At 36.3% G+C, this 26,096-nt stretch overlaps 1 protein-coding gene across 1 annotated transcript in view; it reads right to left on the bottom strand.

The window, feature by feature from the left end:
* The window catches only part of DPH6 (diphthamine biosynthesis 6), a 183,722-nt gene that overhangs the window by 10,066 nt on the left and 147,560 nt on the right, over positions 1–26,096 (bottom strand). The window contains exons 7-8 of the mRNA XM_060619006.3: positions 7,772–7,866; positions 1,305–1,392 (exon numbers count right to left, since the gene is read on the bottom strand). Coding sequence (XP_060474989.2) covers positions 1,305–1,392; positions 7,772–7,866 — 183 coding nt within the window. The remainder of the gene's footprint in view (positions 1–1,304; positions 1,393–7,771; positions 7,867–26,096) is intronic.

Here is a 26,096-nt window from a genome sequence, read left to right as displayed (position 1 = left end):
GACTTACTTTCAATCCTGTCAACCCTAATTTTTCTGGACACTACTAATTATTTTCTCACTTTGGAAACTCATTCTAAGATTTCTGGAGTTACCATTCTTTTCCTTCCTTTGCCAATCCTCATTAAACCCTTTTGATTCTTCAGATTCCCTGTCATATATATAACTTGGGTGTGCCTCAAGACTTGGTGACAGAACATGAAACATGAAGAAAACTTTTTCTGATCCTTTACATCTCAAGGAATCGACCTTAAAAATTTTGTTTTTATGTTTACTCATTTTTGAAAGACAGAGAGAGACAGAGCACAAACAGGGGTGGGGCGGAGAGAGAGGGGGACACAGAATATGAAGCAGGTTCCAGGCTCTGAGCTGTCAGCACAGAGCCCGACGTGGGGCTCGAACTCACAAATCGCGAGATCATGACCTGAGCTGAAGTTGGACGCTCAACCAACTGAGTCACCAAGCTCCTCTCAAGGAATGGACCTTTTAGTCAAAGGATGCAAACCAGATCTTTACCTATTCCAAATACATCTTTAAATTGACATTCTGCTGTATCTTGACAATCAAGGTATTTAAAATAAAACCCTTTATCACACTTCTGCCTCACTTTCCATGTTTCACTTGTACTTCTGTTCTCGTGGATAGTTTTGGAAAATCTCTTGTTTCTTTTTTTCCTCCACTCTTTTTTAAAAAAATTTTTTTAATGTTTTATTTATTTTGAGAGAGAGAACGAGAGAGCGAGGGAGCACAAGTGGGGGAGGGGCAGAGAGAGAGGGAGACAGAATCTGAAACAGGCTCCAGGCTCTGAGTTGTCAGCACACAGCCTGACGCAGGGCTTGAACTCACTGACTGTGAGATCATGACCTGAGCCGAAGTCAGACGCTTAACCGACTGAGCCACCCGGGCACCCCCTTTTCCTCCAATCTTAAACTTCATGTAATGAAGCTCCAATTCTTCCTCAAACCTTTCCTCTCAGGCATATGTACAATAAACTAATTTTTATTTTACTAGATGATTTAATATTTGATTATATAATATCCTGTCCTCTCACTACTTCATGTATATAGGAGTCCCTTTTGAAGTGAATTACAAACTCTTCGGAAATGTAATTTATTTTGCATCATATAGAGTTCTCACAACTAAAAACATTTGCAAAGTTCTTCACTAAGTATATGAAAAAAAACCCCAATGCTTTTTTTTTTAACCCTTTTAGCTATTGTTATAGAATTATATATATACAGAGCCAGTGCATGTATCTCAACTTTCTATTGAAATCACTGTTGAGTCTGAATCTTAGATTTACTTGCCTTGTCCTCCAAGTGCAATTCCAAAAAGCGTAGATAAGCAACAGGTGCAAATGCATCAGCTGAATGTATGACCACTTCTGATGCATCCCTAAAACACAAAAATTTTATAATGCATTTACTTACTACATAAATTATGGCAAATTGTTCTCTGCTAGTGTCTAGAAGAGACCAAAAATCCCCCTTTTGTATTTATTTCCACTGGTAACAATATGTAGTGATTAACTACATATTAATAGTCCAATTTTTAATTGGGAAAAGGATTGGGGAAATGAAATTTCCAGGAAAAAGTAACGAAGCTTTTTGTCTTCATAACGACACACAGTTCAACTTTCAGGTTCACTCAAAGCTCTCTGAGCACTTTTGAGACTTAAAATTCCTATTCAATTTCATTTTCACAAATTTGCTTGGTAGGGGCTAACCATTAAACAATAGCGCTTTATCTTCATTATTCCTTTCATTTTCAAGAGGTAATTCATTCAGTGTTTCACACAAAATCTCAATTATCCTTCACAAAAGCAGTGCTGGTGATGGTTTTAAGCTCTAGGTGAACTCTTCACACTGCAATATCGTTGCTATTAAAATTGATTGTCTGACATAGTAATTACCACATTCAGGTAAAATGATATGAACTGCTTGCTGGCACCATATGGATACATGTAAATTAACTCAACTTTTATCAAAGATACCCTGTAAAGCACATATGAATAACTAAGATGTGTGAAGTTCTAATAACTAATTATTTTTTATTGTTGTTTATTAAGAAAGCAATAGTGTTTTGCATTTCAACCGAAATTTTAAAAATAGAAATTCCCCCATATCTCTTTAATGCCTTGGGAGCTAGTTCCATTGTTTATATTACTACATTGTTAGCATTTTAACCTTTGTAGGATAGCAAGATAAATTGTTACTTTATTTGACTTTGCCACTAATGTAAGTTATTTTTGAGTCAACTTTCGTAATGTAAAGTTATTTAATGGCAATAAAAGGAACCTCAAAATACTTGGCTCCAAAATATTAAATTTTCATGGACAAAATCTGTTTACTTTCCCCTTTGAAAGATCAGAGATAGAAAAAAAAATGTTTGATGATTAAAAAAGTCAACTACCATTCATGAACTTTTAATATCAAATATGCCTCTTGTTAGTGCTTAGGAAAAATAACATTAAAAAAGGCTTCTGTGACATTACAAGGAAAGCAACTTCTAGTATAAAAGAAACAGAATTATTAAAGAGTCAGGATCTTGACAGAAAGGTATAACTGCCTTCACAGGCTACATCAACCAAAAGATGTCTCAGGTATAATGAGGAGGAGGAGCAAGACAAAGTAAAGAGGGCCTCAGGATTTCTCCCATGTGCCCCTCTGGCTTGTTAGCCCTAATCCTATTTCTCCTACTTAGTCCAGAGTTGCTTGTTCTGATCCTATCTTGGCTCAGCAATCAGATTCCGATTCCAGTTCCTATGTACAGTCTCACTCTTACATTAAATTTCAATCTCCCTGTTCCTGATCTCAGCCGTGGATACAGACCCTGAGCCTTGATTATGCCTCATCTAGGCAGCTTGGTCTTGATATTCTTGACAATGGAGTACACCAAAACTCTAATTAACCCAGAACCAATGCTATGTCAGCAGAAAGGGTGTCAGCAACTCCCTTGTCATGCCAGTATTCTCCACTAGAAACAGAAGGTTGAGGGGCACCTGGGTGGCTCAGTCGGTTGGGCGTCCGACTTTGGCTCAGGTCATGATCTCACGGTTCATGGGTTCGAGCCCCGCGTCGGCCTCTGTGCTGACAGCTCAGAGCCTGGAGCCTCCTTCGAATTCTGTGTCTCCCTCTCTCTCTGCCCCTCCCCCGCTCAAGCTCTGTCTCTGCGTCTCTCAAAAGTAAATAAACATTAAAAAATTTTTTTTAAAAAGAGACAGAAGGTTGACAGCAAATAGCTCATTTAATAAATGTAATTACTGCATTCTGAATAAAGATCGTTATTCAGAGAAAACACAGATATTCTAAGCGCTAAATAAAGAAGAATATGATTTTTATGGATTCTATTAAACCCATAATCTCTAATTGACTAACATCAATTCATTCACTTATACAATAAGCCAGCCAACTGGAAGAGACTAGATCTCAAATGAACAGTGTTTAATGCTACCATTTCTCTTCTTTACCCTTTTGGAATATCCTCAGAGTTACCCAGGAAATTAAGACCAACTGTGCCACAGCAAAAATGTTTTCCAGTTGGCTACTTTCCTGTCCTTTCCTTATTAATACAAAGAGTCTGGGCACTATCTCTTATACAAGTGGGGCTTCTCTGCAGCCAAGGGGGCTAGCCCATGTTCCCTTTCACTGTGGCATTAGACTTACCCCTATTTACAACTTCAAAAGGATAGGTGAGTCAGGCCAGGCTCCCAAGGTGTGAGGTCAGGCCCTATCCCCTCACTTCAAAACAAAAAACCCTGACATTATCTCTTGAGACACAGCCATGGTCTTTGTTCCTACCCTTCTTCTAAAAAGACAACTGTAAACAGACCCTCTGTGGATTCACACTTATCCTCATAGACATGTCCAGTATCATTTCTGCAAAGCCTTCCCTAGTTTTCTCCTTTATGTGCTTTAGTAATGTGTTCACAGACTTTTCATTGCACATCTACTACATTATAATTACGTGTTTGTATGCTTGTCTTCCTTCGTAGAGAGGGAACAGATTTTGATCACCTTTGTCTGACTTACCCCACCCGACCTCTCTTGGCTCAGTACAGAGTACATTGCCTGGTATTTATCAGACATTTGCTGAATAAATGACTGTATAGTGAAACTTTGTTAAGTATCTTCACACACACTAGTGAGCTCTCACAAACCCACACTAATTTTTCAGTTACCTATCTTCACATGAATACATACTTTTTCATATGTGCATGCTGTATGTATACGTGTGTGTATACACCAATAATAGCATATAGGATCTCTAGCATAATAAAGATAATACTTAATAGGTCTAAAAATTTAAATATAAGGAAAATAGTTCATAAATTTAAGTAAATTCCCAGATCATACAGGATAGACGTCAGAAGGTAGATAAGTGCTTGATTCATCCTTACTGCTAAATGTCACATTATGATGCTCTGTGCTGAATGATGCCTTGAGTGGGTAGAAAATAGGAGTAGGTGGGGAAAATGAGTACAAAGTATTTTAACCATGGAATTTAGTTCTCCCTCTCTCCCTCCTTCTGTTCTTCACATTCTTCCTTCCATCTGTTCACCCATCCATCCATCCATGCATGCATCCATCCCATGTGTAGCAACTTTACATTAGCAGTATAGTAATACCAATACTAATAATTCAAATGGAAAGATGGAGTTGTATCAAATCCTGACATTTACAAAATATGTTCGTGGACAGAAGAAAATCACTTCCATTAAAACAACATTAAGAGTTCAGTTTTTATGTCTGATACACACAGATATATATTTCAAAGTAAGAAGTAATAAGTAGGCTCTTTATTTGAGGATCTACAATTGTCTTGCAATTATCCTCCTTTGTTAAAGGCTAGGCTATAATTCTTTTCCTCAAGGCCTTTCCAGAAACAAACAAACAAACAAACAAAACACCCACCTTTATTTTCTGAACTAAAAATCTGTATCTAGAAATGAGTAATCACATTCTAATTGACATGAAAAGTGAATTGTGAAATGTTCTAGCTAGTAAGTTTTAAAATTACTTCCAGACAAAGACTGCTATATGACTTTCCTGTAAGATTTAAAAAATGTTAATTGAGGCAAAATGTATATTATAATAAACTTCCAGAACCACCTCAATTTCTCTAAATTACTTCATTATACAAAAAGGATTCAATCTGTGTTTTTGAAAAAAAAAATCCCTAATAATAATCAAATCATTTTGCAAGTAAAAGTTTATTTTTTCTCCCCTTAGAGGTGGTCTTCTCCTTCTCATCAAAAAAAAAAAAATATATAAATTGATTTAGACATTTGAAATGAGCTTCCTAATAATCAATTAGTTTTATGCCAACTGTGGCAGGCCACTATTAAATCAAATAGAACAGGATAAATTGTTAAATTTGTCCAAGGAATGAATTCGAATTCGAAGTTACAAGATCCAGATTTATTTATTTATTTATTTATTTATTTATTTATTTATTTATTTATTTATTTATTTTTGAGAGACAGGGAGAGACAGAGCACAAGTGGGGGAGGTGCAGAGAGAGAATAAGACACAGAATCCGAAGCAGACTCCGGGCTCTGAGCTGTCAGCAGAGCCCGACATGGGGCTCGAACTCACAAACTATGAGATCACTACCTGAGTCAAAGTCGGATGCTTAACTGACTGAGCCACCCAGGTGCCCCTACAAGATCCAGTATTATTAATGGTCAATTGTTAACAAACCGTTACAAGAACTACACTTTTAATTGTATCTCTAAGTCAAATAACTTTAATTTGTCTAACCTGTTATGTTAGGACTTTGGTATGGGTGATTTTCCCACCTCTCCTGTTGCAGGAAGAACTCATCTACAGGGCAGGGCATTAGCTTGCAGAGCTCTGCTCACACAATTCATCTCAATAAACGATTATTCAATTGAACTTAACAGCTCATTTCGGCACTAGAGGGTTCTTTTTTTTTTTTTTTTTTTTTAAACTAGGGGGTTCCATACCTCCCCTGACATCCCTCTCTACGATAGCATGACTAATTTCCCTCATGCTATTGTCTTGGTCAGGCTCAGGTTTCTGTGCCTACAAATGATGTCTACAAAAGATTCAGTGTTTAGGGCCAAAGCACTATAATAAACAGACCTTCTGGTTATGTAGTGTAAAGCAGTACATCTCTTAGAATTCTAAGTTGGTCATAAAGACTTCTAAGACCTCAAGTTGTCAAGTAAACGGGAAAAGTTTGCTTCTTTGGCATTTTTCTCTTACTGTGCTTTGTTTTGTTTTGTTTTTACTAATTTAGTTCGACCCATATTAATAAGCAAATATATTGCAAGTTTCCCATTATACTGTAATTCAACCTAGCATGCAAATACTCTTCTTGAAAAACCAGATAGTATAGAGTAAGACCTAATGTACACTTCATTCAGGAATCATACCCAAATGAAGAAATATCTCCTACCTATGAACTTATGACTTTTATCCTTTATCATCTTGTATCTTAATTGTGTACAGATGTATCCTCCAGCTAATCTTCAAAGGCAGGACCTATCTTTTATTTTAGTGTTTATTTACTTATTTTGAAAGAGAGAGAGAGAGAGAGGGAGAGCAAAGCATGAGCAGGGGAGGGGCAGAGAGAGGAGAGAGAATCCTAAGCAGGCTCCACACCTGGTGTGGAGCCCGACATCACACTCCATCTAATGACAGTGAGATCATGACCTGTGCCAAATCAAGAGTTGGACACTTAACGTGCTGAGCAACCCAGGTGCCCCGCCATCTCTGAACAACAATGATGTGCAGCAGAATGCTCTAGACATAATAGGTACTTGATAAATATTTGCCAAATAAATTATTCTGTTGATGGTTATTAAAGGAAAAGAGTTAGAAGAACATGAAAGAAGAGTGGATGATTATTATATATATGAGAATGAAAGTGTCCTGGCCATGTTTCACTAGATAAACGTATCTGTTTAGAAAATTCACCTAGAGTTGTCTTAATTTTCTTAGCTCACTCCTCCGCTCATTATTAATATGTACCAAAAAACCCATCCCTTAGTGGCGAACATGTTGAAGCTGTTCCTCAATACAGGATTCTAATCTTTCATCAAATGAGGCTTCTGAAATCAAGCATAATTCTGCCAATCTTTTCCAAGAATGAGAGCTTAGGAAAAGCAGATAAAGTGTTCTTTTAGCATAGGAGAAAAGTGACATAATTTAGAGTATGGATAACAATGTAACAAACTGAACAACAACAACAAAAAAAACAAAGTTCTTGTTTTTCACTGAACTAATTTTAACAATCTTATGCTCACCATAAATAGAATTCATTTAAAAAAAGTTTATATGTAAAAATAACCCCCCAAAATGAAAGAGAAATGTTTAGCATTACTATTCCAAGTTGCTAAAAGCCAAGAAAAAGGAAAAAGAGGATGGAGTTAATGGAACCCACAGGCTACTGATGTGGCAGTTTATCAAATGTAGCTGTAATGAAAGATAAATAATACAGGCAATTCACACTTCATGAAAGGATAAAAGTGTCAGTGTGTAGGTACCAGTTTTACTGCAGGGCATAATCAGCAAGTAAACGAAAGTGCAATGTCTAAAAAGTTTATAGCCTTCTATGAAGGCCTCGTCTTGTCAGGTATTGATTTAGGTATTCAGACGATTTCACTGGTATTAAACAAATTGAGTGTTTGTGAACTTGGAGGACATGTTCTATTTCTCCCAACAAAAGTTGCCTCGAGCTTAATGTTAAGTTGCTTCCATCACTTGAATTTAAGGAAAGTGAAGAAAATGCTGAAATGGTATCTTACACAATTATTTTCTTCTTAAATAGAGGGCAATCCAAAGTGAACGTTTCATACTCTCCGCCTTCTCCACAAACATGGACTCCATACTTCTTAGAAAGCTAAAAAGAGGAAAACAACAACAACAACAACAAAAACAACAACAAAACTTAAAATTAGATAGCAAAAATTGTCACTTAATAGCATTTTTCCCTAAAAAAAATACATGTAAGAAACTTTAATTCCAAAATACATCACAAGCTACAGGAAAATAACTTTATATTTCTACTTAAAACATATGTTTAAAGCCATCTGAAAAATGTTATCATAAAGCATAGGAATGTTAGTAATCCCCAAATCCTTGTAAAAAGATGTAAAGGACCAACATTTTATGTATAATGAGAAAACTTAGAGATCATTATAAATGTCAGGAATGACACCAGCTTTAGATTCAAAGAAGGCTAAAGAGGAAAGGTACTGAGTCATTAGATAGTAAATGAGAATATACACAGCCAAACTGTGCTTGCTTCTTGTCCTTTGACCTATATGTGAATGGGGAAAAATAGGTCATGTTTAGGCCATTTTTCGGAGACACAGAGAAAGCAATCTAAGGCCTTTCCTGTGGCCTGTGAACAGAAAGGAGTCACAGACATGGTTATTATGCTTGAGGCTGTTTTTCGTGAAGTTCCAAGGGTACCAAGAACTAGTGACATTCCAAAGCTGTAGACAAGCCTTAGGAAGGTCTAACTCCAAGAAATGTTGGGATAGATAGCTTATCATGTTGTCTAATTAATTCTGAAATTAAAAATCAAACAAGCAAAGAAATAAACAACCTGTGATTTGCATTAAATATAAGCTGTATTATTTAAATAATCCTGATATCAACAGTAAATTAATCTCCCATTGGGCTGATATATGACTGGAATTGATGCTGGGGAACACGCTCACTGGCTGTGTCAGAGAATCTTCCTGCTCTTGTGTAGACGCTTTATGACTGTGATTCCACTCCCTTTGTTCTGAATTTCATAGCTTTCCCTGCTTATAGCCTCCCCTAGTCCAGAGTCCTTACTGCCCAAAGGAAGAGTGACTCCATTGATGTCACTGTTACTGCCAGTGCTGGGACTATGGCCTAAGTCTTCAGTTTTATCTGAATAGTTATGTATTTATTTCTTTGGTTATTTTTGTGGTTGTGCTATAATTCTGAATCCATTACATTTCAAGTCTTGACTATGTGCCCTTAGGGATTCAAGGCATGGGTTTGTGAGAATTCTGTTCTCTCCACGGATCAGCAGTAATGTGAATGACACCGTAAAGCCAAACAGTAAGAAAAGGAGGGAAAGAAAACTGGGTGGCATTTGCTATACGAGCTCACAAGAGCAAAGCAGAAATTTTCACCATGTTGAATCATGAACTAGAGTATCAGCAAGGCAGAATTATGGCAGTGGCCCTTTTGGGAGCAGAAAACAAAAACAGCTTACTTTACCATATTAAGTCAAATTAAATTAATATCTGCTTTGCAATAAAAATGTAGAAACAAAAATGGGATATGGGTTTCAGCAATGTCTTCTCGTTCTACCAGCTAGGGCCTGTCCTCTTTTTGGCTTATCTCCCTTTCAATGGTCTTCTCATTCCAGCACCTTTCCACCAAGTGAACCTTCAAATCTCACTTTTATGGTCAGTCTTTTTATGTGAGAGTATACATTACCAATTATTAGCTTCCTTTAATTGGAAAATGCTTTATCCAAGCTTTGCATACTTTCTATAATCTACCAGCAAAGAATAGCTGGATTTTTAAATTAAAGTTGGCATTGCTGTTATCCTACTGAAGTAGTTCTATTAGTCTCTAGTAAAAATAATGTAAGTTGCTATGTGAAACCAACATATTATCATTATAAAAAGACTGCCAGTACTAGGAAGTCTAAAATTTGGATGTATCCAGTGATATTTTCATTTCACACACAATATTTCCATAATATTCATGTAATCACTTCTTCAACTAGTATCTATTGAAAAATGATTATTAGGCAGGTCATGCTAGATGAGGAAGATCCAAAAGTAAATTAAGACAATATCCCTGGTGTTTTGAAGCTTATCAAATATCTTACACCCTATATTTCAACACCACAAGATAATGAAACAGTGATGTTTCTTCTATTACTAAACGTACACAATCTCTTCTCCCTTTCTATTATTGATTCATCAGCATGAACACAGATTCTAAGTCAAGAAGTCTGAATAAAGAGCTCACTGGTTTTTATAGCTGATGAACCAAGAAGGTGTCTTGAATATGAATGCTTAGGATGTCTTTTGCAGCCATTCTAAACTCTACTAGTTTCAAGCTCTAATAGACATGAGTCCTCAGAGAAAAATCCAACTGTATCAGCTTACTTTTAGCCAGCTCCAAGGCCCTTTGACGTTGTGAGAGAACTTTCTTAAGAAGCAAAGCCTATGCTAGTCAACCACTCTCTGTAACGAATCTCCTGCGAAGACACAGCATTCTATTAGAAATCAATATCCTTGCAGCACCAAAGCATGATGTATGCCTGTTATAGAAAGGGTCAGTTTAGGGAAGTGGAGAATCCAGATGTGCCCATTCCAGAGACATGTTTGTGATACACAATATTCACTTTACTCTTCTAAAACCTGTTAAGTCTGTGTTACTAATATACTGTCCACAGAAAACTGCAGCTTAATAAAGTTGCAATATGTCTCTAACATGTCTCAAGTCCATGTCTGGTTTCAACTCAAAATTGCCATTATTGCATGCTAGCACTTAATCATTCCAAATACAGTTTTGCAATTCTCTTTGATAAGTTTTTCTATCAATCTTACTGTCACTGAAAATGCTAAATAGGTAGCAGTTTTTTTAAAGTTTAGTTTCTCACTAAATTATCATGATTTTTTCTGTAATTTAAGTACATAAAATAGCAATATTGAAAAATATTTTTCAATTTCAATATTTCAGCAATATTGAAAAATATATTGAAAAATAAAAAAATAAAATTTTTTTCATATTTCTTCACTAAGGGCTAATATTTATTAATGATTAAACTATATTTAACAATTTCAGTTAGTATGTAAAAAGTGGAAAACACAGTTGTTTTCACCATAACAGCAAAAATATGTCAGACAGGTTACAAAATCATGTTTTTTTGTTTTATATAGAGATAGCTAAGGAGGCAAAGAAGTCTGGATGAACTAAATTCCAGGTTGGGGTGGACCTTTCCTAGGCGAGTGAAGATGCATGGCCGCTTTCCTAATGGGAGAACGGCATACTTCCACAGAGAGACTTCGATCAGCGTGTGTAGAAAACAGTCAAACACATGACCATCTGCGGACTTCTGCAATGGCTTATTAGAGTCCTGGGGAGACCCAGGAGTCAGTATAGCCTGCCAATTATTTCCCAAAGGCTTTAACCAACTGCACATAGTGACTATGTGCTGGGGCCAGAAGACAGAGACAGAGAGAGATTCCTTTGGGAACATCTACTTATCAAGTCTTTTCTATTGAGCTTTCACTGTACCAAAGGCTGGGGATAGAGCAGGAAAACTAAGAGATTTTTTTCCCAAGGCTTGGAAGGCCAGGAAGAAGTCAAGGAGAGGCTCAGAGCACTAAGCCTGTGAAAAGGCACAAAACACTGGTGGCAGGACAGTAAAGCAGGGGGAGAGGACAGAAGTGAGGAAGGAAGAGAAGGAGGGAGGAGAGGGGAGTGGAGGGAGGGAAGGGGAGAGAGAGAGAGAGAAATCTAGACTCACTGGGAGCATAGACCACAAGCCCTGATAAATGAAGAGCCCTGATCCTACTCTTGAAGCATTTGAAAAAAGTAGTAAACTGAAATAAAATGCAACTCAGATCAGACCCAGCTCAATTGGATATTAAACAGAATAAACACCCCAGACTAGCTGTCAGACAGAGGAAGGGGTGTGGTTTGGGGAGGGACGGTATTACTTTAGTCTCTACTCTTCTTTTTTATTCAGTATCTACCACAACATATGTAAAAAAAAAAATTTGAGATGTCAAAAAGTGAAAACTGTGACTTATAATCAATAGAAAAACAAACAAACAAAAATGGAAACAGACCCAATATTAACCACATATTGGACTCAGTAGGCAAAGACTATAACATAACTATTGTAAATATGTTAAAGAATTTAGTGGAGAAGATAGGCAAAATTCATGACCAGAGAATAGTTTCACCAAAGATGGAAATCAAGGATAGACAGATCTAGGTTCATATACTGGCTCCAACACTTATTAGGCATAGAACATAGGATGAATTGCTTAACTTCTCTGAATTTCCATTTTCCTAGTAATAACTACTATTATATAAGTGTGTTGTCACTGCTAAAACAGATAATACATACAAGAGCTCTTAAGTGCATAGTAAGCACTCTCAATATATGTTATTTTTTCTCTATTAGGTTAATTTGCCCTTCCCTTGGGCCTTCTGCTCTTTTATCTATACACTCCCTTTTTGAGGATCATGACCACTATTCTATTACTTCTATGCAAATGACTCGCAAAGCAAAAACCCTAGTCACTGATCTCTCTCCCATATATTAGGCCCCTGTGAAAATTCTTTTTTTAAATGTTTATTTATTTTTGAAAGGGAGGGAGGGAAGGAGGGAAGGAGGTAGAAAGAGAGAGAGAGAGAGAACACGAACAAGCGGGGGAGGGGCAGAGTGAGAGGGAGACAGAGGATCAGAGGTGGGCTAAAGTGGCGGCAGCAGAGAGCCTGATGTGGCGCTTGGACTCACGAACCTTGAGATCATGACCTGAGCCAAAGTCAGACGCTTACCTGACTGAGCCACCCAAGCACCCCTCAAACTTCTTACTGTTTTACTTGGGAGCCTTGTTGTTCTAAATTTAACATGAATAAAGCAATGTTCTTGATTTTTTCTCAAAACCTTCTCTCCCTGCTCAATTCCCTATTTCTGCAATGGTTCAATCACAATGAAAACTTGAAATATTGAAGAACTTGACTCCTTCCTTTCCTTCTGTCATTCTTTCTGCCAGAGAGCCTACATTTAAAATTTTTACATTAATTCATTTATTGAATCAACAAAGATTCACTCAGTACTTACTAAGTGCCAGATCCTAGGGTATATACTAGGGGAATGGTAGTGAACACTATCTTCCAGTCTAATATCCTTCATGATCACTTCACACTTCAACAATTACAACCATCTCTTGTCTTCCTGCTTAGTTTTCATAACTCCCAATCTACCCTACATATTATTACCATACTAACTCTCCTTAATAATATATGACCATTTGCTTAAAAGTTTTTGGGGGCTGACTGTTACCTGTTCAGTAAAAAGCAAACTCTGTAGACTGACAATCAATGCTTCATCCATTTCATCCGATCCTTTGCATGGATATAAAGATTGAAACGTAATACAGTAGGTAAAATAAAATAAAAATTCAAAAGGATCTTGACTGGCTGAAGGAAAAAAACACACTAAATCTTATAAAATGAAATATAAAGTGATAAACCCCAACATCTAGTTTTCTTCTCTTCAACTTAAAAGGAATTGCCCTTTTTATTGCCTGTGGGACTATACTATGATATATTTCTGGCTTGTGATATATTTCTGCACTGCATCACTATGTACCTCTTGAATTTAAAATTTTTCATGTGTGACTTTTTCTCATGAGACTATGTTTCTAAATTCCTTAGACTCTCTCCCAGCTCCTTCCCACTGTATAGCACGTAGTACTTAGTGACCCAATTGGGTGCCCTCCTTATGGCCCAGATACCCATGCATGCTCCCAGACAAGAGCCCAAAAGACATGGACTGATAGGTCTAATTTGAACTAAAACAAAGCCACCCCTAATCAGAATTACCAAGTAAAAGGGCAGAGAAAGTTACTAACTTCTTTTTCTCTACCCTTACAAACAGGATTTTTATCCTCTAGTTTTAGAAATCTGAAACAGTAAATAAAATTCAAACATGATAGTCAATGTTTTCCTTATCTCATTAGCCACTGAATCAGTGATGTGACATTTACCCCACTCTTTTCAACCATTTGGGGAATGTTATGTAGAAAAAGATTTAGACCAGCTGGTTATTGGGTAAGATTAACACATGTGCTATTTTGCCGGACTTCTACCATTTGGTCCCAACCTTTGTATGAATACAAAGATATAAAGCTAATACAATAGATAAATTAAAAGTTCTAAAGGATCTTAGCCAGTTGAAAAGAAATGTTGCTGTTTTCTAATGAGTTGAATTATTTTTAATAAAACAAGATCATTTCTTTACTTATTACACAATATAATTTTCATCGCACAAAAGCATACTCATTGATTCATGTATATCTAAATTGTGCTATGTTCTATTTTTTTTTAAGTTTATGTACTTATTTATTTATTTATTTATCTGAGCAAGAGAGAGAGTCGGGGAGGGGCAGAGAGGAGGAGACAGAGAATCCTATGCAGGCTTTGCCCTGACAGAGCGGAGACCAATACGGGGCTTGAACTCACGAACTGTGAGATCATGACTTGAGCCAAAATCAAGTCGGATGCTTAACCAACTGGGCCACCCAGGCACCCCTATGTTCTCTTTTAGATAAAACTCTTAGGGAAAGTGAACACTGGGTTTCCATCTAACTGTTGTTAAGTTTTTTAAAAAGCAATCTGACAGATGTGGCTGACTTGGGTCATTTCATGGATTATAAAAATGCCTCAGAGTCTGAACATTTAAGAAGTGAATTCCTAGTAAATAAAAAGGAAATTACTTACATGATTCTATTTTTTTCTAGTGTACTTATATATAGATGAATATTCATAGTCATAACAATTCCATTTGGATGCTACTGATTCTTGAACTGAAAAAGTTAAGGGCATCTGGCTTTCCTGTTTAATTTTTATTCCTTTAAAAGATTATAATAAATACAATTGTGAGAATTTCTTATTAAATCAAGATTTTTCTTCTTTTAAACCAGCTTCATTTATCTGTTGGTCATCTTAAAATTGGAAAGAAAAAAAAAGTGAAATCAAATCACATTTCATCCTCTCACCACCTACAGAAAACCATGAGGTTTATAAAAACCGCTAAAACATAGAACTTACTCAAGAATTATTTATTATCTACTATAGGTTTGGCATCGTTTTAGGTGCTGCGGATAATGATGGGAGCAGACATATAAATCCTGCATAGAACAGCTTTGTATCTGGAAATACAGACAGAAAGTTAAACAAGCAATCACAATAAAAGGTAGTGGTTGCTTTTGTGGATGCAGGAGATGCTGTGGGAGTATAAAGCACAATACCTAAACAGAAGGAACCCAAAACCTTCTCAAAATAAAACGTAAGGTAAAATCTGAAGGATGAGTTAACCAGGAAAGGCTAAACGGAGAGAGGCAGAGGTGGAGGGAGAGAGAGAAGGAAAGGTTGTTCCAAAGGGAACAGCATATATTAAGTACCAGAGCACATGATGGGTCCTAGAAACTGAAGTAAGTATGGCATAGCTGGATCATAACTAGATGAATAATGCTGAGATGAGGCTGACTAGAAAGAAGACACATCTTATGGGGTTTTGTAAGTCATGCTAAGTCATTATCCAAAGTTCAGTGAGAACCTATGGTAGGTTTTAAGCAGATAACTGAACTCATCACATTTATCTTTTAGAAACATTCTGGTCACACAATGGGGAATGGTTGAGGCAAGTAAGTCAGGAAGCACAAAGAACTGAGAAGTTGCTGGAGGAATCTAGCCAGGGGGTGAGGATTTCCTGAACTGAGGAAATGGCAGTGAGGACAGAAGGGAGAGGCAAGGTATTTTGACAGATATTGTTCACTGCATACGTGAAGGCTCCATACATTAGGAGGCTCCATAATTGAATGGAGGAGTGAGGAAAGTTAAAAAGAATTAAGGAAAATTGCCAGTTTTCTTCACTGGGAAACTGGTGGATGGTGGTTGTGTTTATTGGTATCTCAGCAGGAGAAGCATTTGCTGGGAGACTCCAGTGACCTTATCCTTTCCAAATTTTATGTGGCATGATACTATGATGTCACATATCTTTGTAATCATCTTCCTCAGGTCTCATGTTACCATGTTTCTTAAGCTATTGTTAAGCTTCTCTGACTCCTTCCTGCTCCTCCTAAATTATAAATATCCCTCATGATTCTCTGTAATATATTCTTCTCAATTTATTCCCTTGGATAGCCCATATACTCCAAGGTTTCGACCATCACCTTTATGTTATTCTGCTGCTGCTAAAACCAACACTATCACCATTCATTAAAGACCATTTGTTTTATGCCTTAAAGTTAAGAAAATGATATAATTATTTAATCCTCAGAATGACTTTTAAGAATAAAAAGGAGCATGGATTCTGGAATCAGACAGACAGATTTAAGCACATATTCAACATCTGCTTTCTCCAGCTGTGTGACTATGGGAAAAATTACTCACCCTCTGAATGATCCCTCATCTGTAAATGTAAATATCAATGGTCACAATCTCATAGATTAGTTGATCAAATAAAATAATGCATAAAAAGCGCTTAGCACAGAGTATGGCACTTAGTAAGCATTTAATAAATACACAGCTTTGCTACAAAAGTAAGTAAGGCATATATTTGTAGTCACGCGCAGCGAGAGCAGTGTTGCACAACTGGTTAAAAGCAGTAGTGCTGGAGACACATTCCTTGGTTTCAACCCTGGCTCAGTCACTTTCTAGCTGTGCAATCTTAGGTCATGCCAGCTCTCTGAGCCTCAGATGGCTGATCTGTAAAGTGGAGATGACGACGGTACCTATCTCATAGAAGAGCTGTTTTCAGAAATAAAACCAAATGAAAGGAAAGCCTAATGTTCTGTCCAGCATATAATATACACTCCATAAAATGGCTAAAAAAATTTATTTTTTCCCTTTTCTAGTGGGGAGAACTGACTTGATTTGCAAAGGTTATGGAATTTAGAACTAAATAAAACCAGAACTTGAAGCTGTATATTGACTCTAAAATATGCTGATAAATGAACTTTAGAGTTTTGCCTGAACATCTCAATTGGGCTCCAATCTCATAGTTTAAAAAATATGCCTTTGGTTTATATGTTATAATTAGAAGCTCAGTGTGTTTAAGACCAAGCTTATCATGTTCTTTCTTTTTTTTCTTTTTTTTTTAACGTTTTTTATTTATTTTTGAGACAGAGAGAGACAGAGCATGAACAGGGGAGGGTCAGAGAGAGGGAGACACAGAATCTGAAACAGGCTCCAGGCTCTGAGCTGTCAGCACAGAGCCCAACGCGGGGCTTGAACTCACAGACCGCGAGATCACGACCTGAGCCGAAGTCGGCCGCTTAACCGACTGAGCCGCCCAGGCGCCCCATCATGTTCTTTCTTAACCCTGTTCTCCTCTGCAGAAATACATGCTTCCAGTCTCTGCAGTCATTATGTGTGGACTACTCTTTAATTCTTTCCTTTTGGCTTCTGTCAGTTTGATGCCAATTTCTTTTCCATTTCTTCCATCAGAATCTTTCTTTCAATTTTGTCCTCTCTCTTCATCCTTACTGTCAGCAGGCATCATACTCCAACCCTTCACACTGTTACCTATAACAGCGTCTTAGACTCTTTTTTTATTTCTAATTTCCTCTAATCCCAAATCCATAACTACTGTTGCCAGACTAAATTTCCTATGATATCTTTTAATAATATAAATCCCTGCTGATAAACCTTCTACATCTTGTTAGTTCTTACCCCAAATTGCCTGGCCCATCTCTCCAGGCTCTTTTTGATGAGGTCATAAATTCCCACCTCATCTGTTTCTTATGAATCTACCAACATCAGCTCTTAGTTCCATTTAAACCAAGTTCCTCATTGTTCCTGCATGGCTTTTTGCCAAGAAATCTTCATTCATATTGTCTCAATTCATTGCCACCATCCGTGTAAATATATCCATCCTTCAAACCAGTTTAAGTGCTAATACTTGAATGATATCATTTTCAGCTACTCCAGGTCATGCAACCATCTTCCATTTTTTAGCTTCCAATTACATTTATAGTAAATACCAATTTATCTGGCTTCATCTTATCCAGGTCTCTAGACTTGTTAGACTCTCTATGTCATGAAAAATACCAAATCATTTACTTATTTTGTACCCTTTAAAGCGATTAGCATAGACTGGTTGTATAAAAAGTCCTTACAAATACTTACTATTCAATTCTATTAGTACAACATGACACTGGCAATTAAGAGTTCACCTATGAAACACATTCAGAGAAATGTGAGGAATAAGTTCAAAGTCATATATTGAAACAGCCACTAACTATGGAAGATGGCCTGCACCTCTTCTCTTTAAATACAACAATCAATGGACACTACTGCCTGGTCAAATTCCTTAAAGTACACTTTTAAGGACTTTACTGCCTTCCCCTAAAACTTTCAGTTATTTCTCATTGTTTAGATAATTAAATACTCATTTCAGGATTCAAAATCTCTTTCTGTCTGGTTTCAACCTCCTTTTTCAACTTCCTCTCCTACTGCTCAAAATATACTCTAAATAATCCAGCCAGTCAAAAATACTGTCCCTCTTGTAAGGCCAGTACGACTGTCAGTTTATCTCTGAAGTTACTCACAATACTTTCAACATTTAATTTTTTTCTTTGAAATTCTCTGGCAAATATTTTTTACTTTCTTAGAGTAAATTTTAACACATCTTGTAGTTTTTATTGATCATAGTGGACATCTTGACCATAAAGTTTCACATATCCTTCCAACTCAATTATGTTCAAAATTCAAAATCTCTTGTCAAAGATATTCTGCCTACTTTTTACTTTCAAGGTCAGTCAAAGGTGTTCTTTTCCATAAAGTTGGCACTGCAGGGAACAAGGCTTAAAATTCTGTCTCTCTTAAATCAACTTTGGTGAAATTCTTTTTCTTTTCTTTTCTTTTCTTTTCTTTTCTTTTTAATGTTTTATTATTTATTTTTGAGAGAGAGAAACAGAGCATGAGCAGGGGAGGGGCAGAGAGAGAGGGAGACACAGAATCTGAAGCAGGCTCCAGGCTCTGAGCTGTCAGCATAGAGCCCGACACAGGGCTTAAACTCATGAACTGTGAGATCATGACCTGAGCCGAAGTCAGATGCTTAACTGCCTGAGCCACCCAGGTGCCCCTCTTTTTCTTTTTGAAAAAGTGATAGGTAGCTTGGATTGCAGACTGTACTTTTGTCAAACCCAGAAGGAAGATAAGTTAACTCCTATAGAACAGAGCTTGGAACACAGTTTTAAGCTTGAAACTTGCATTACACTTATCCTGGTGCATTACACTTATCTGCTTACCTTTGACTCAAGGCAAGAATTCAGATTTCCCAATTCTATGTGAACAGTCCTGGAAGAAGCAACCAAACCTATGAACTCACACTTTTTCACCTGGTATGGTTCCACGCTCCCATCTAGCAGACAACTTTTATTTAGATGATCTTAAGAAATTTCTTGATTAAAGACTAATTGTTGCTGGTAAAGATGGCAGATTGAATCCCGATATCTACTCTCACTCCTTTCTAAAATCTTCCTAGAATGTATTTCTTAACAAGGAATAAACTGACAAAGATGGGGAACAGAAGAGAGGAAGTGACAAAATCAAACAATTTAGCAGAACGAAGAACACTGAGTCCTAGGTCAACAGTGGAGAGTGTAGAGGACCAACCCAATTTACACAGTAGAACAGCTCTTTCCCCTAAAACAGAGTAAGGAGTTGGCAGCACCAGGTACCTCGAGAAGTGAAGGAGAAATGAAAAGTGCCCCAAAATAAAGATTGATTGGCAGTCTGTTTAACAAGCAGTCAGATCCCTAAATTCCTTCCCTGTAGCCTGGCAACTGTCTTTCCTCCACCCTGGCAGAACCCTGGAAGTTTATTCTCTGCATACGGTGATGAAAACAGAGGAACTGGCGTAGGAGAAATGAGACACAGCTGAGGGAAGAGGAACTATAATAAAATGGAATCAGTTAATGTATGCACATAAGATTCTGAGACTGCTAGTCATTTATTCCTGCCTAACTCCCAGGAAAACAAAACAAAACAAATCAAACCAAAACAAAATAAAACAAAACAAAACAAATTGCAGCATGTCTTTACTTCAAGAAAGGAGATTGGAGAATCCTTTTCTTTGGAATCTAGATGGCTTAGATTAAATGACTTAGCCATACCTTCCTATAGTAAAGTTCGAGATCATAAAGCCCTATCCACACATTTAGTGCTTACAATAAAAAATTTAGGCCCTTACTCTTAAATATGAGGAGAACACCAAGGTTAGCAGAAACATCTCTAAAATTAAAGTTAGAGACCAACGGAAACAATGGAGAAAACAGACTATATACGGGAAAAGAAAACCAAAGGAAGAAAAATGAGAAACAAAAAAAGAGAGAACAACAATAAAAATAGGATACACTCTAATAAGGATAGAGTGCTATAATTTTAAAAAAGAGAATTCAGAGAACAAAAAATGAGCTTTTAGAAATTAAAAATAGGCCATGAAAAACTCAGTTGAAATTGTAACCAAATCCAAGTCCATCTGCCTGATGTGCAGCAAAGCCAATCACTGAGACAGAAGTCAGGTATGCTTCAAGGAAAGGGTTTGAGAAGCAGCCAAACGTGGAGACGAGACTGGAGGGCAAGCCTCAAATCTGCCTCCCTCCAAAGGGAGAGAATATGTTTTTTATAATCATAGGGGTTGAGATTACATACATATTGAGGAAAAGGGAAGGGAAAAGTTATGAGTATTCATGAGGGAAGATGGAGTCTGTACACTGAGCAAACATGCATGTAACATGTATGTAACATACATCCCATGTTCACTGGGGAGTGGAGACTGACACCACAATGAGGCACAATTCAGACCCTGAGTCAGGAGATTACCTGAGGGCAAGGAGAAGGAGCTACAGGCATGCTCTGAGGGCAGGTAGAAACTAGATGAGGTCCGGGACTCCTTATCTCTAGGAGATATCTTATACCTAGGCTGGAACCATAGCAATTGACCTTGAGTCCAGGCTTCTGCAGACATAGCTAGTGGATTTGTTGGGGGGGGGGGGTGTCTAAAAAGACACAGTATCTGATGGGGGGGGAATAGTTCTCTGAAAAACAAGCTTTAAACTTTCGGCTAGTTTCAACCTCATTGACCCTATGGGGCACAGTTTCAAAGGTTTGAAGATAAAATTGAAAATTCTAGAAATGGCAAAAATGAATCAGATAAAATAAGGAAAGAAAAGTTAGAAATTTAAGTAACATCTAAATAATAGGAATTCCAAGAGGCAAAAACAGAAAGAAGATAAACATCAGTGAAATACTTCAAGGAAATTTCCCCAAACTGAAATTTTCAAACTAAAAATTCTACCTATCCTAGCACAACGGATAAAAACACACTCACTCAAGACATAGCAAATAAATTTTATAATTCTAGGAACAAAAGAAATATATACTCTTGGAGAGGAGATGGAGAGAGAAATGAATAAGATCACATATAGTTAGGGATCAGAATGATTTTGGGCTCTCAACAGTACTGAGATGCAAGGAAATAAGATCCAGAAGGAAAAATATTCTGAAAATAGAATTCTGTGACTAAAGAACCAATCCAAAGTGAGGAAAGAATGAAGACATTTATAGAAATACACAGTGTCTCAAATGTTTTACCTCCTGTGGACCCTTTCCTAAAAATCTTCTAGAGAATATGCTTCACAAAAGTGAGAATAAACAAAGAAAAAGGAAAATGTTGTGTCCAGGAAACAAGGGCTCCAAGACAGAGGGAGGATCAAGGGATCTCCAGGACTATGGGGAGATGCTAGGATGACAGCCTTACAACAGGCATAGGAGGAAACTGGTCCAGGCTACATGTCAGAAGGCGTTGGAGAAAACTTCTTCTGGGGAGAAAACTGACAAAATACTCAATACCCCTGAACATCTAGATAAGAGATTGATAAACCAGTAATGAGTACAGCATTGAATTAGTGGTGAGCACAATACTAAATAAATCAAAGAACAAGACAATTATTATTTCAAGGGAAAAAATAAAAAGTTGTACAGGAAAGGTTTATGACCAGAGTTTATTACCTAATTCAGCTGTGTATTGGGTTTTCACAGTTATCATAATGTCAACTAGACTTGCAAAATAACCATATGGGAAGATGGTAGAGGGAAAAAGTTCACATATGCGGTGGAGGTAAAGGGAGACAGCTAACTCTGCATATTCTGGAGTGATAAGTGAATAAATAATGCTAAAATTGAAGAGAGTCATGAAGTAGTAATACAAACATGTAATTTAGAGATGTGGAGGTAAATATCAAAATAATCAACTACAGAGGATGAAAGTAAGATGTTGAAATGGGAGAAGGGAAAGACTCAGAAGGTTGTTTCCGAACCAAAAGTTGAAGACTCATTTGACAAACACTGTAAAACATCACAAAAATAAGACTCCTCTTTAACATTTAAGGAATAGTTCTAAACCTTTAAAATTTGATGCAACTTTTATATTAAAATTCATCTACTTTTTTGAACAATGAGAAAATAGTCCTGGGGGAAAAAACCCACGAAGGAGAAAATAATTTTAGAATCCATTTGTTCACTTATCAGATGATAATTTTAGGAACCTGCAGAAGTTTAAGAAGCAAGCTAAAATTGTTCTATAGTTAATTTAGAGTTACAAATGTACAATCCTTAAAGTTGTATTTTTTGATCTAGAAATTACATTCCTAGGAATTTATCTAAAGAAAATAATAATCAGAAAGGTACATGAAGATTCAGTAGGAAAGATAATAATCATAATATTATTTATAATAATTTTAAAATAAGTAAAATTATTTATAATAATTTAGAAATAACAAACATTTCCAACAAGAGATAACTCATTAAATTTGTCATAATACATTTGTATGTAGGATACAAATATGATGGAATCCACACAGTCATTAATTAATGTATTTTCAAATTAGATATATTTATGTGGGAAAATAAATATGACATAATGCTAGGAAAAAAAACCAAGGCAAACTATATGTACCGTTGAACCTAATTATGTAAATAAAACATGCACAACTATTTAATTATGTGAACTTGTAAAAAAAGTGAACTCTCAGGAAAAAAAAAACAATTTCAGAAGGCACGAACAATGTTAGCAGTGTGCATCACAGAGTGGAGAAACTATGCTTTTTATTTACTTCTCTGTACGTTATTATACTCAAATTTTCAGCAATATGCAAGTACCTTACATTGTTTTTTTTTTAATTGCCATTTATTTGTATAATTTATTCAAGATTTTTCCTTATCAGAGGCAAACATTTAGAAATATTTAATGGGTATCTTTTGTCTATGTCCTTGCAAATGTATTATTATTTTGTGTGCCTGTATTTTTAATTGATTTCCATGTCACTTTTATGCATTCAACACTTTGTTGCTATATGCACATTGAAGATATTTTTCTAACTGCAGACCTGTATTTCATAATGTGCACTCAACACATTTTAAGTAACTGGTTAATTTTAACTAACTGGCAATGGACATTCATACTGCTTCCAAGAACCCCAACACCATCAAAAATAAACCTGCAAAAACTATTTTCACTAACGTCCCCTTGTGGACTGATAGGATGGGGATATTTAATGTAGGAATTGCAATACTGCCTTCCAGAATGGTAGTACCAACCTATATTCCTAAGGTTCTATAAAAACCTCACCTGTCAACAACTGGCATTATCCAGTTTTCTTATTTTTGTCAAATTGGTACAAGGTAACATCTTATATTGCTTTAGTTTGTACTTCTCTGATTGCTAAATCTGTTTGATCATCTCTTCATATCTGTACTTGGTTTTGAGATATTCTTTTCTGTACAGCGTTTCTCCACAGCCTTTGCCAGTTTTCTGTTAGGATTGTTATCTACATGTTGATATATGTCAGTTAACAATCTCTTGAGAGTTTTAAATGTTACTCCAACTATTGTGTCTACTCAGTTTTCTGGGGTTTTTTATTGTAAAGCAGAAAAATTTCAGGATTATTCTTCAGTAATAACAAATTTTACTCATAATAGTAAACATTGCTAACATTTATTGAGCATTTAGAATGTGCCAGATACTGAGCTAAGCACCTTATATATCATTCTATTGCTATTACTTCCATTTTATACGTGGGAAACTAACTAGATCAATGTTTGAAGTAAGCAGTAGAGTCAGGATTCACAGCTGAGCTCCTGGGTACAGAGTTAGCTTGCTGACTGCTGTCTGACACTGCCTCTTCCCCAGGCAATCTGAATGAACTATGAAAAGGACCCTTGCCCAAAGGTATCATCTTTTCTCCGCCACCTCTGCCACCAACCTGTCTGTAATTCTCACGATTAAATAGTAATTTCTTCAAGGGAAATCATTATAATATACAAAAACTCCCTTAACTAAAAAATATTAACTCTTGGATACAATAATATATTAAAGGATTAACATATTAGCTCAATTAACTTATTACATTTTATAAGTCATGTCCACCCACGTTACACAAAAGGTACATAAAAGATGTTTCAGGAGATCTGAGGCAGGTGAACAAAATGGGTTCCTCTATTTAATCCCTTTTTCTCCCATTCCTACAAGGTCAAACATTTTTTTTTCTCTTTTTGAATATATTGAGTATTTGGGAGAGTTGTGCCAACAAGTTGAAAAATGAATACGTAGTTGATTTTTATCTCACTTAATGAGGTTAATCACATTATTCATAAAGATAGAGACATACAGACATTCCTTAAAATTTGATTTGTCTTAGGCAATGACAGAGAAGACAGAATCCTAGAAAACGTGTCTTTAAAAAATTAAAAAAAAAAGTCATACCCTACAAATGCAGAAAGAAGATGGAGTTTGACAAACGACTCATTCTGCTTTAATATTAGAATCATTGTGCTCTGGGTACATCAGATTGAGGTCTCTTTTATGAGCATAAGTAAAAATGAAAGGAAAAATAAGAAAACCAAAAATCTGGGTTAAGATCTGGGTTGTGTCAGATAACTGTTGTGCATGAGGTGAGAAATAAATTGATAACAAATTGGTGTAAAAATTTAGTTAGCACTTACTTCATGGAAAGCTCATGTACACACAGATTAGACTATGCAGAAGCCAGAGAAAAAGACACACTAGATTATTTTGCATAATTTTCTGTAACCATCAGGAAAAAATAATTCCTGCCGAAAATGTGCAATTAACCATTAATATTCAATCCTTCTCTTTTGAGCAATTTTTACCATTTTGAAAAGCTCCTTGTCAAAATCAGCAAAAATAATGACAGGTAAATCCTATAGTAAAATCCCTTCAAACATTGCTTCTGTTCCTTTTTCTCTCTCCTTCACTCCTGCAACTCCAGTTACGGGTATGACAAACTTCTCTCCTTTATATCTTTTATATTCTTCTCTTTACTTTCCATCCTGTTTTTCTTTGTGCTTCAGCCTGGATGTTTTATACCACCCTATCTTCCAGGTCTTTAATTATCTACACAGTTGTATCCTTAATTTCAGATATTGTATTTTTAAGTTCCAGAATTCTATTTGATTCTTCTGTATAGATTCCAAATTTCCCTTAAAATAGTTCACCTTCTCACCCAATGCCACAGTCATTTTAAAGTCTAGATCTGGGAATGTGATCATATGACTCCTCTGAGACTGTTTCTAGGGTGTGTTTTTTTCTCAGTTTCTCTGGTTTCAATTCTCTCATCAGATCTCCTGATATGCTTGGTAATTTCTGATTGCCTGCTGAAAACTGTATGTGAAATATTTTAGAGACAGTCTGAAGCTGTGAATCATGTTATCTTTCTTAAGAGGAAACAAGCAATATGAGTAGTAGCACAGGTTAATTCAGTCTAGGATTGGTATGATCAAAAGTGGGATATATGTATTTGCAAGGGCTGCTCTATTTCTGGTTTGCCTTTACCCCTAAGCTATAACCCATTCAGGAGACCGACTGAATACCTGGAGGGTTAACCAGGTCCACTCCACTTTGGTTTGCAGTGAATTCCAATTTGGGTCTCTCCAGTGCCATGAAAGCCCTACTCAGCTAGAGTTTTCTCCATAACTTCTTCCTATCCCTGTACCATTTTTTGAATTAGAAAATATCTTGAAGGGAATAGAGGCTCTGTTCTCACTGGAATCCCGTCAAATTTTCTCATTTTTTTTGTAATTCTCTAATGCCTTCCAACATTATTTCTGTTTTAATTTCATATAACTATTCTAATTTTTTTAACTGGGAGAGTCGGTCTGATATAAGTTATTCCACCACAGCTGAAAATGGATGTCTTCAATGTCTATTACACTTAAAATCATATATACATTCTGACGCAGTATTTCCATTCCAGGACTTTATCCTACAGATAAACTTATTCATGTCACAAAATATATGTA

Source organism: Panthera onca, chromosome B3 (genome assembly GCF_046562875.1).
Source record: "Panthera onca isolate mPanOnc1 chromosome B3, mPanOnc1 haplotype 2, whole genome shotgun sequence".
Lineage (NCBI taxonomy): Eukaryota > Metazoa > Chordata > Mammalia > Carnivora > Felidae > Panthera > Panthera onca.
This window is presented reverse-complemented; position numbering and strand designations above follow the sequence as displayed.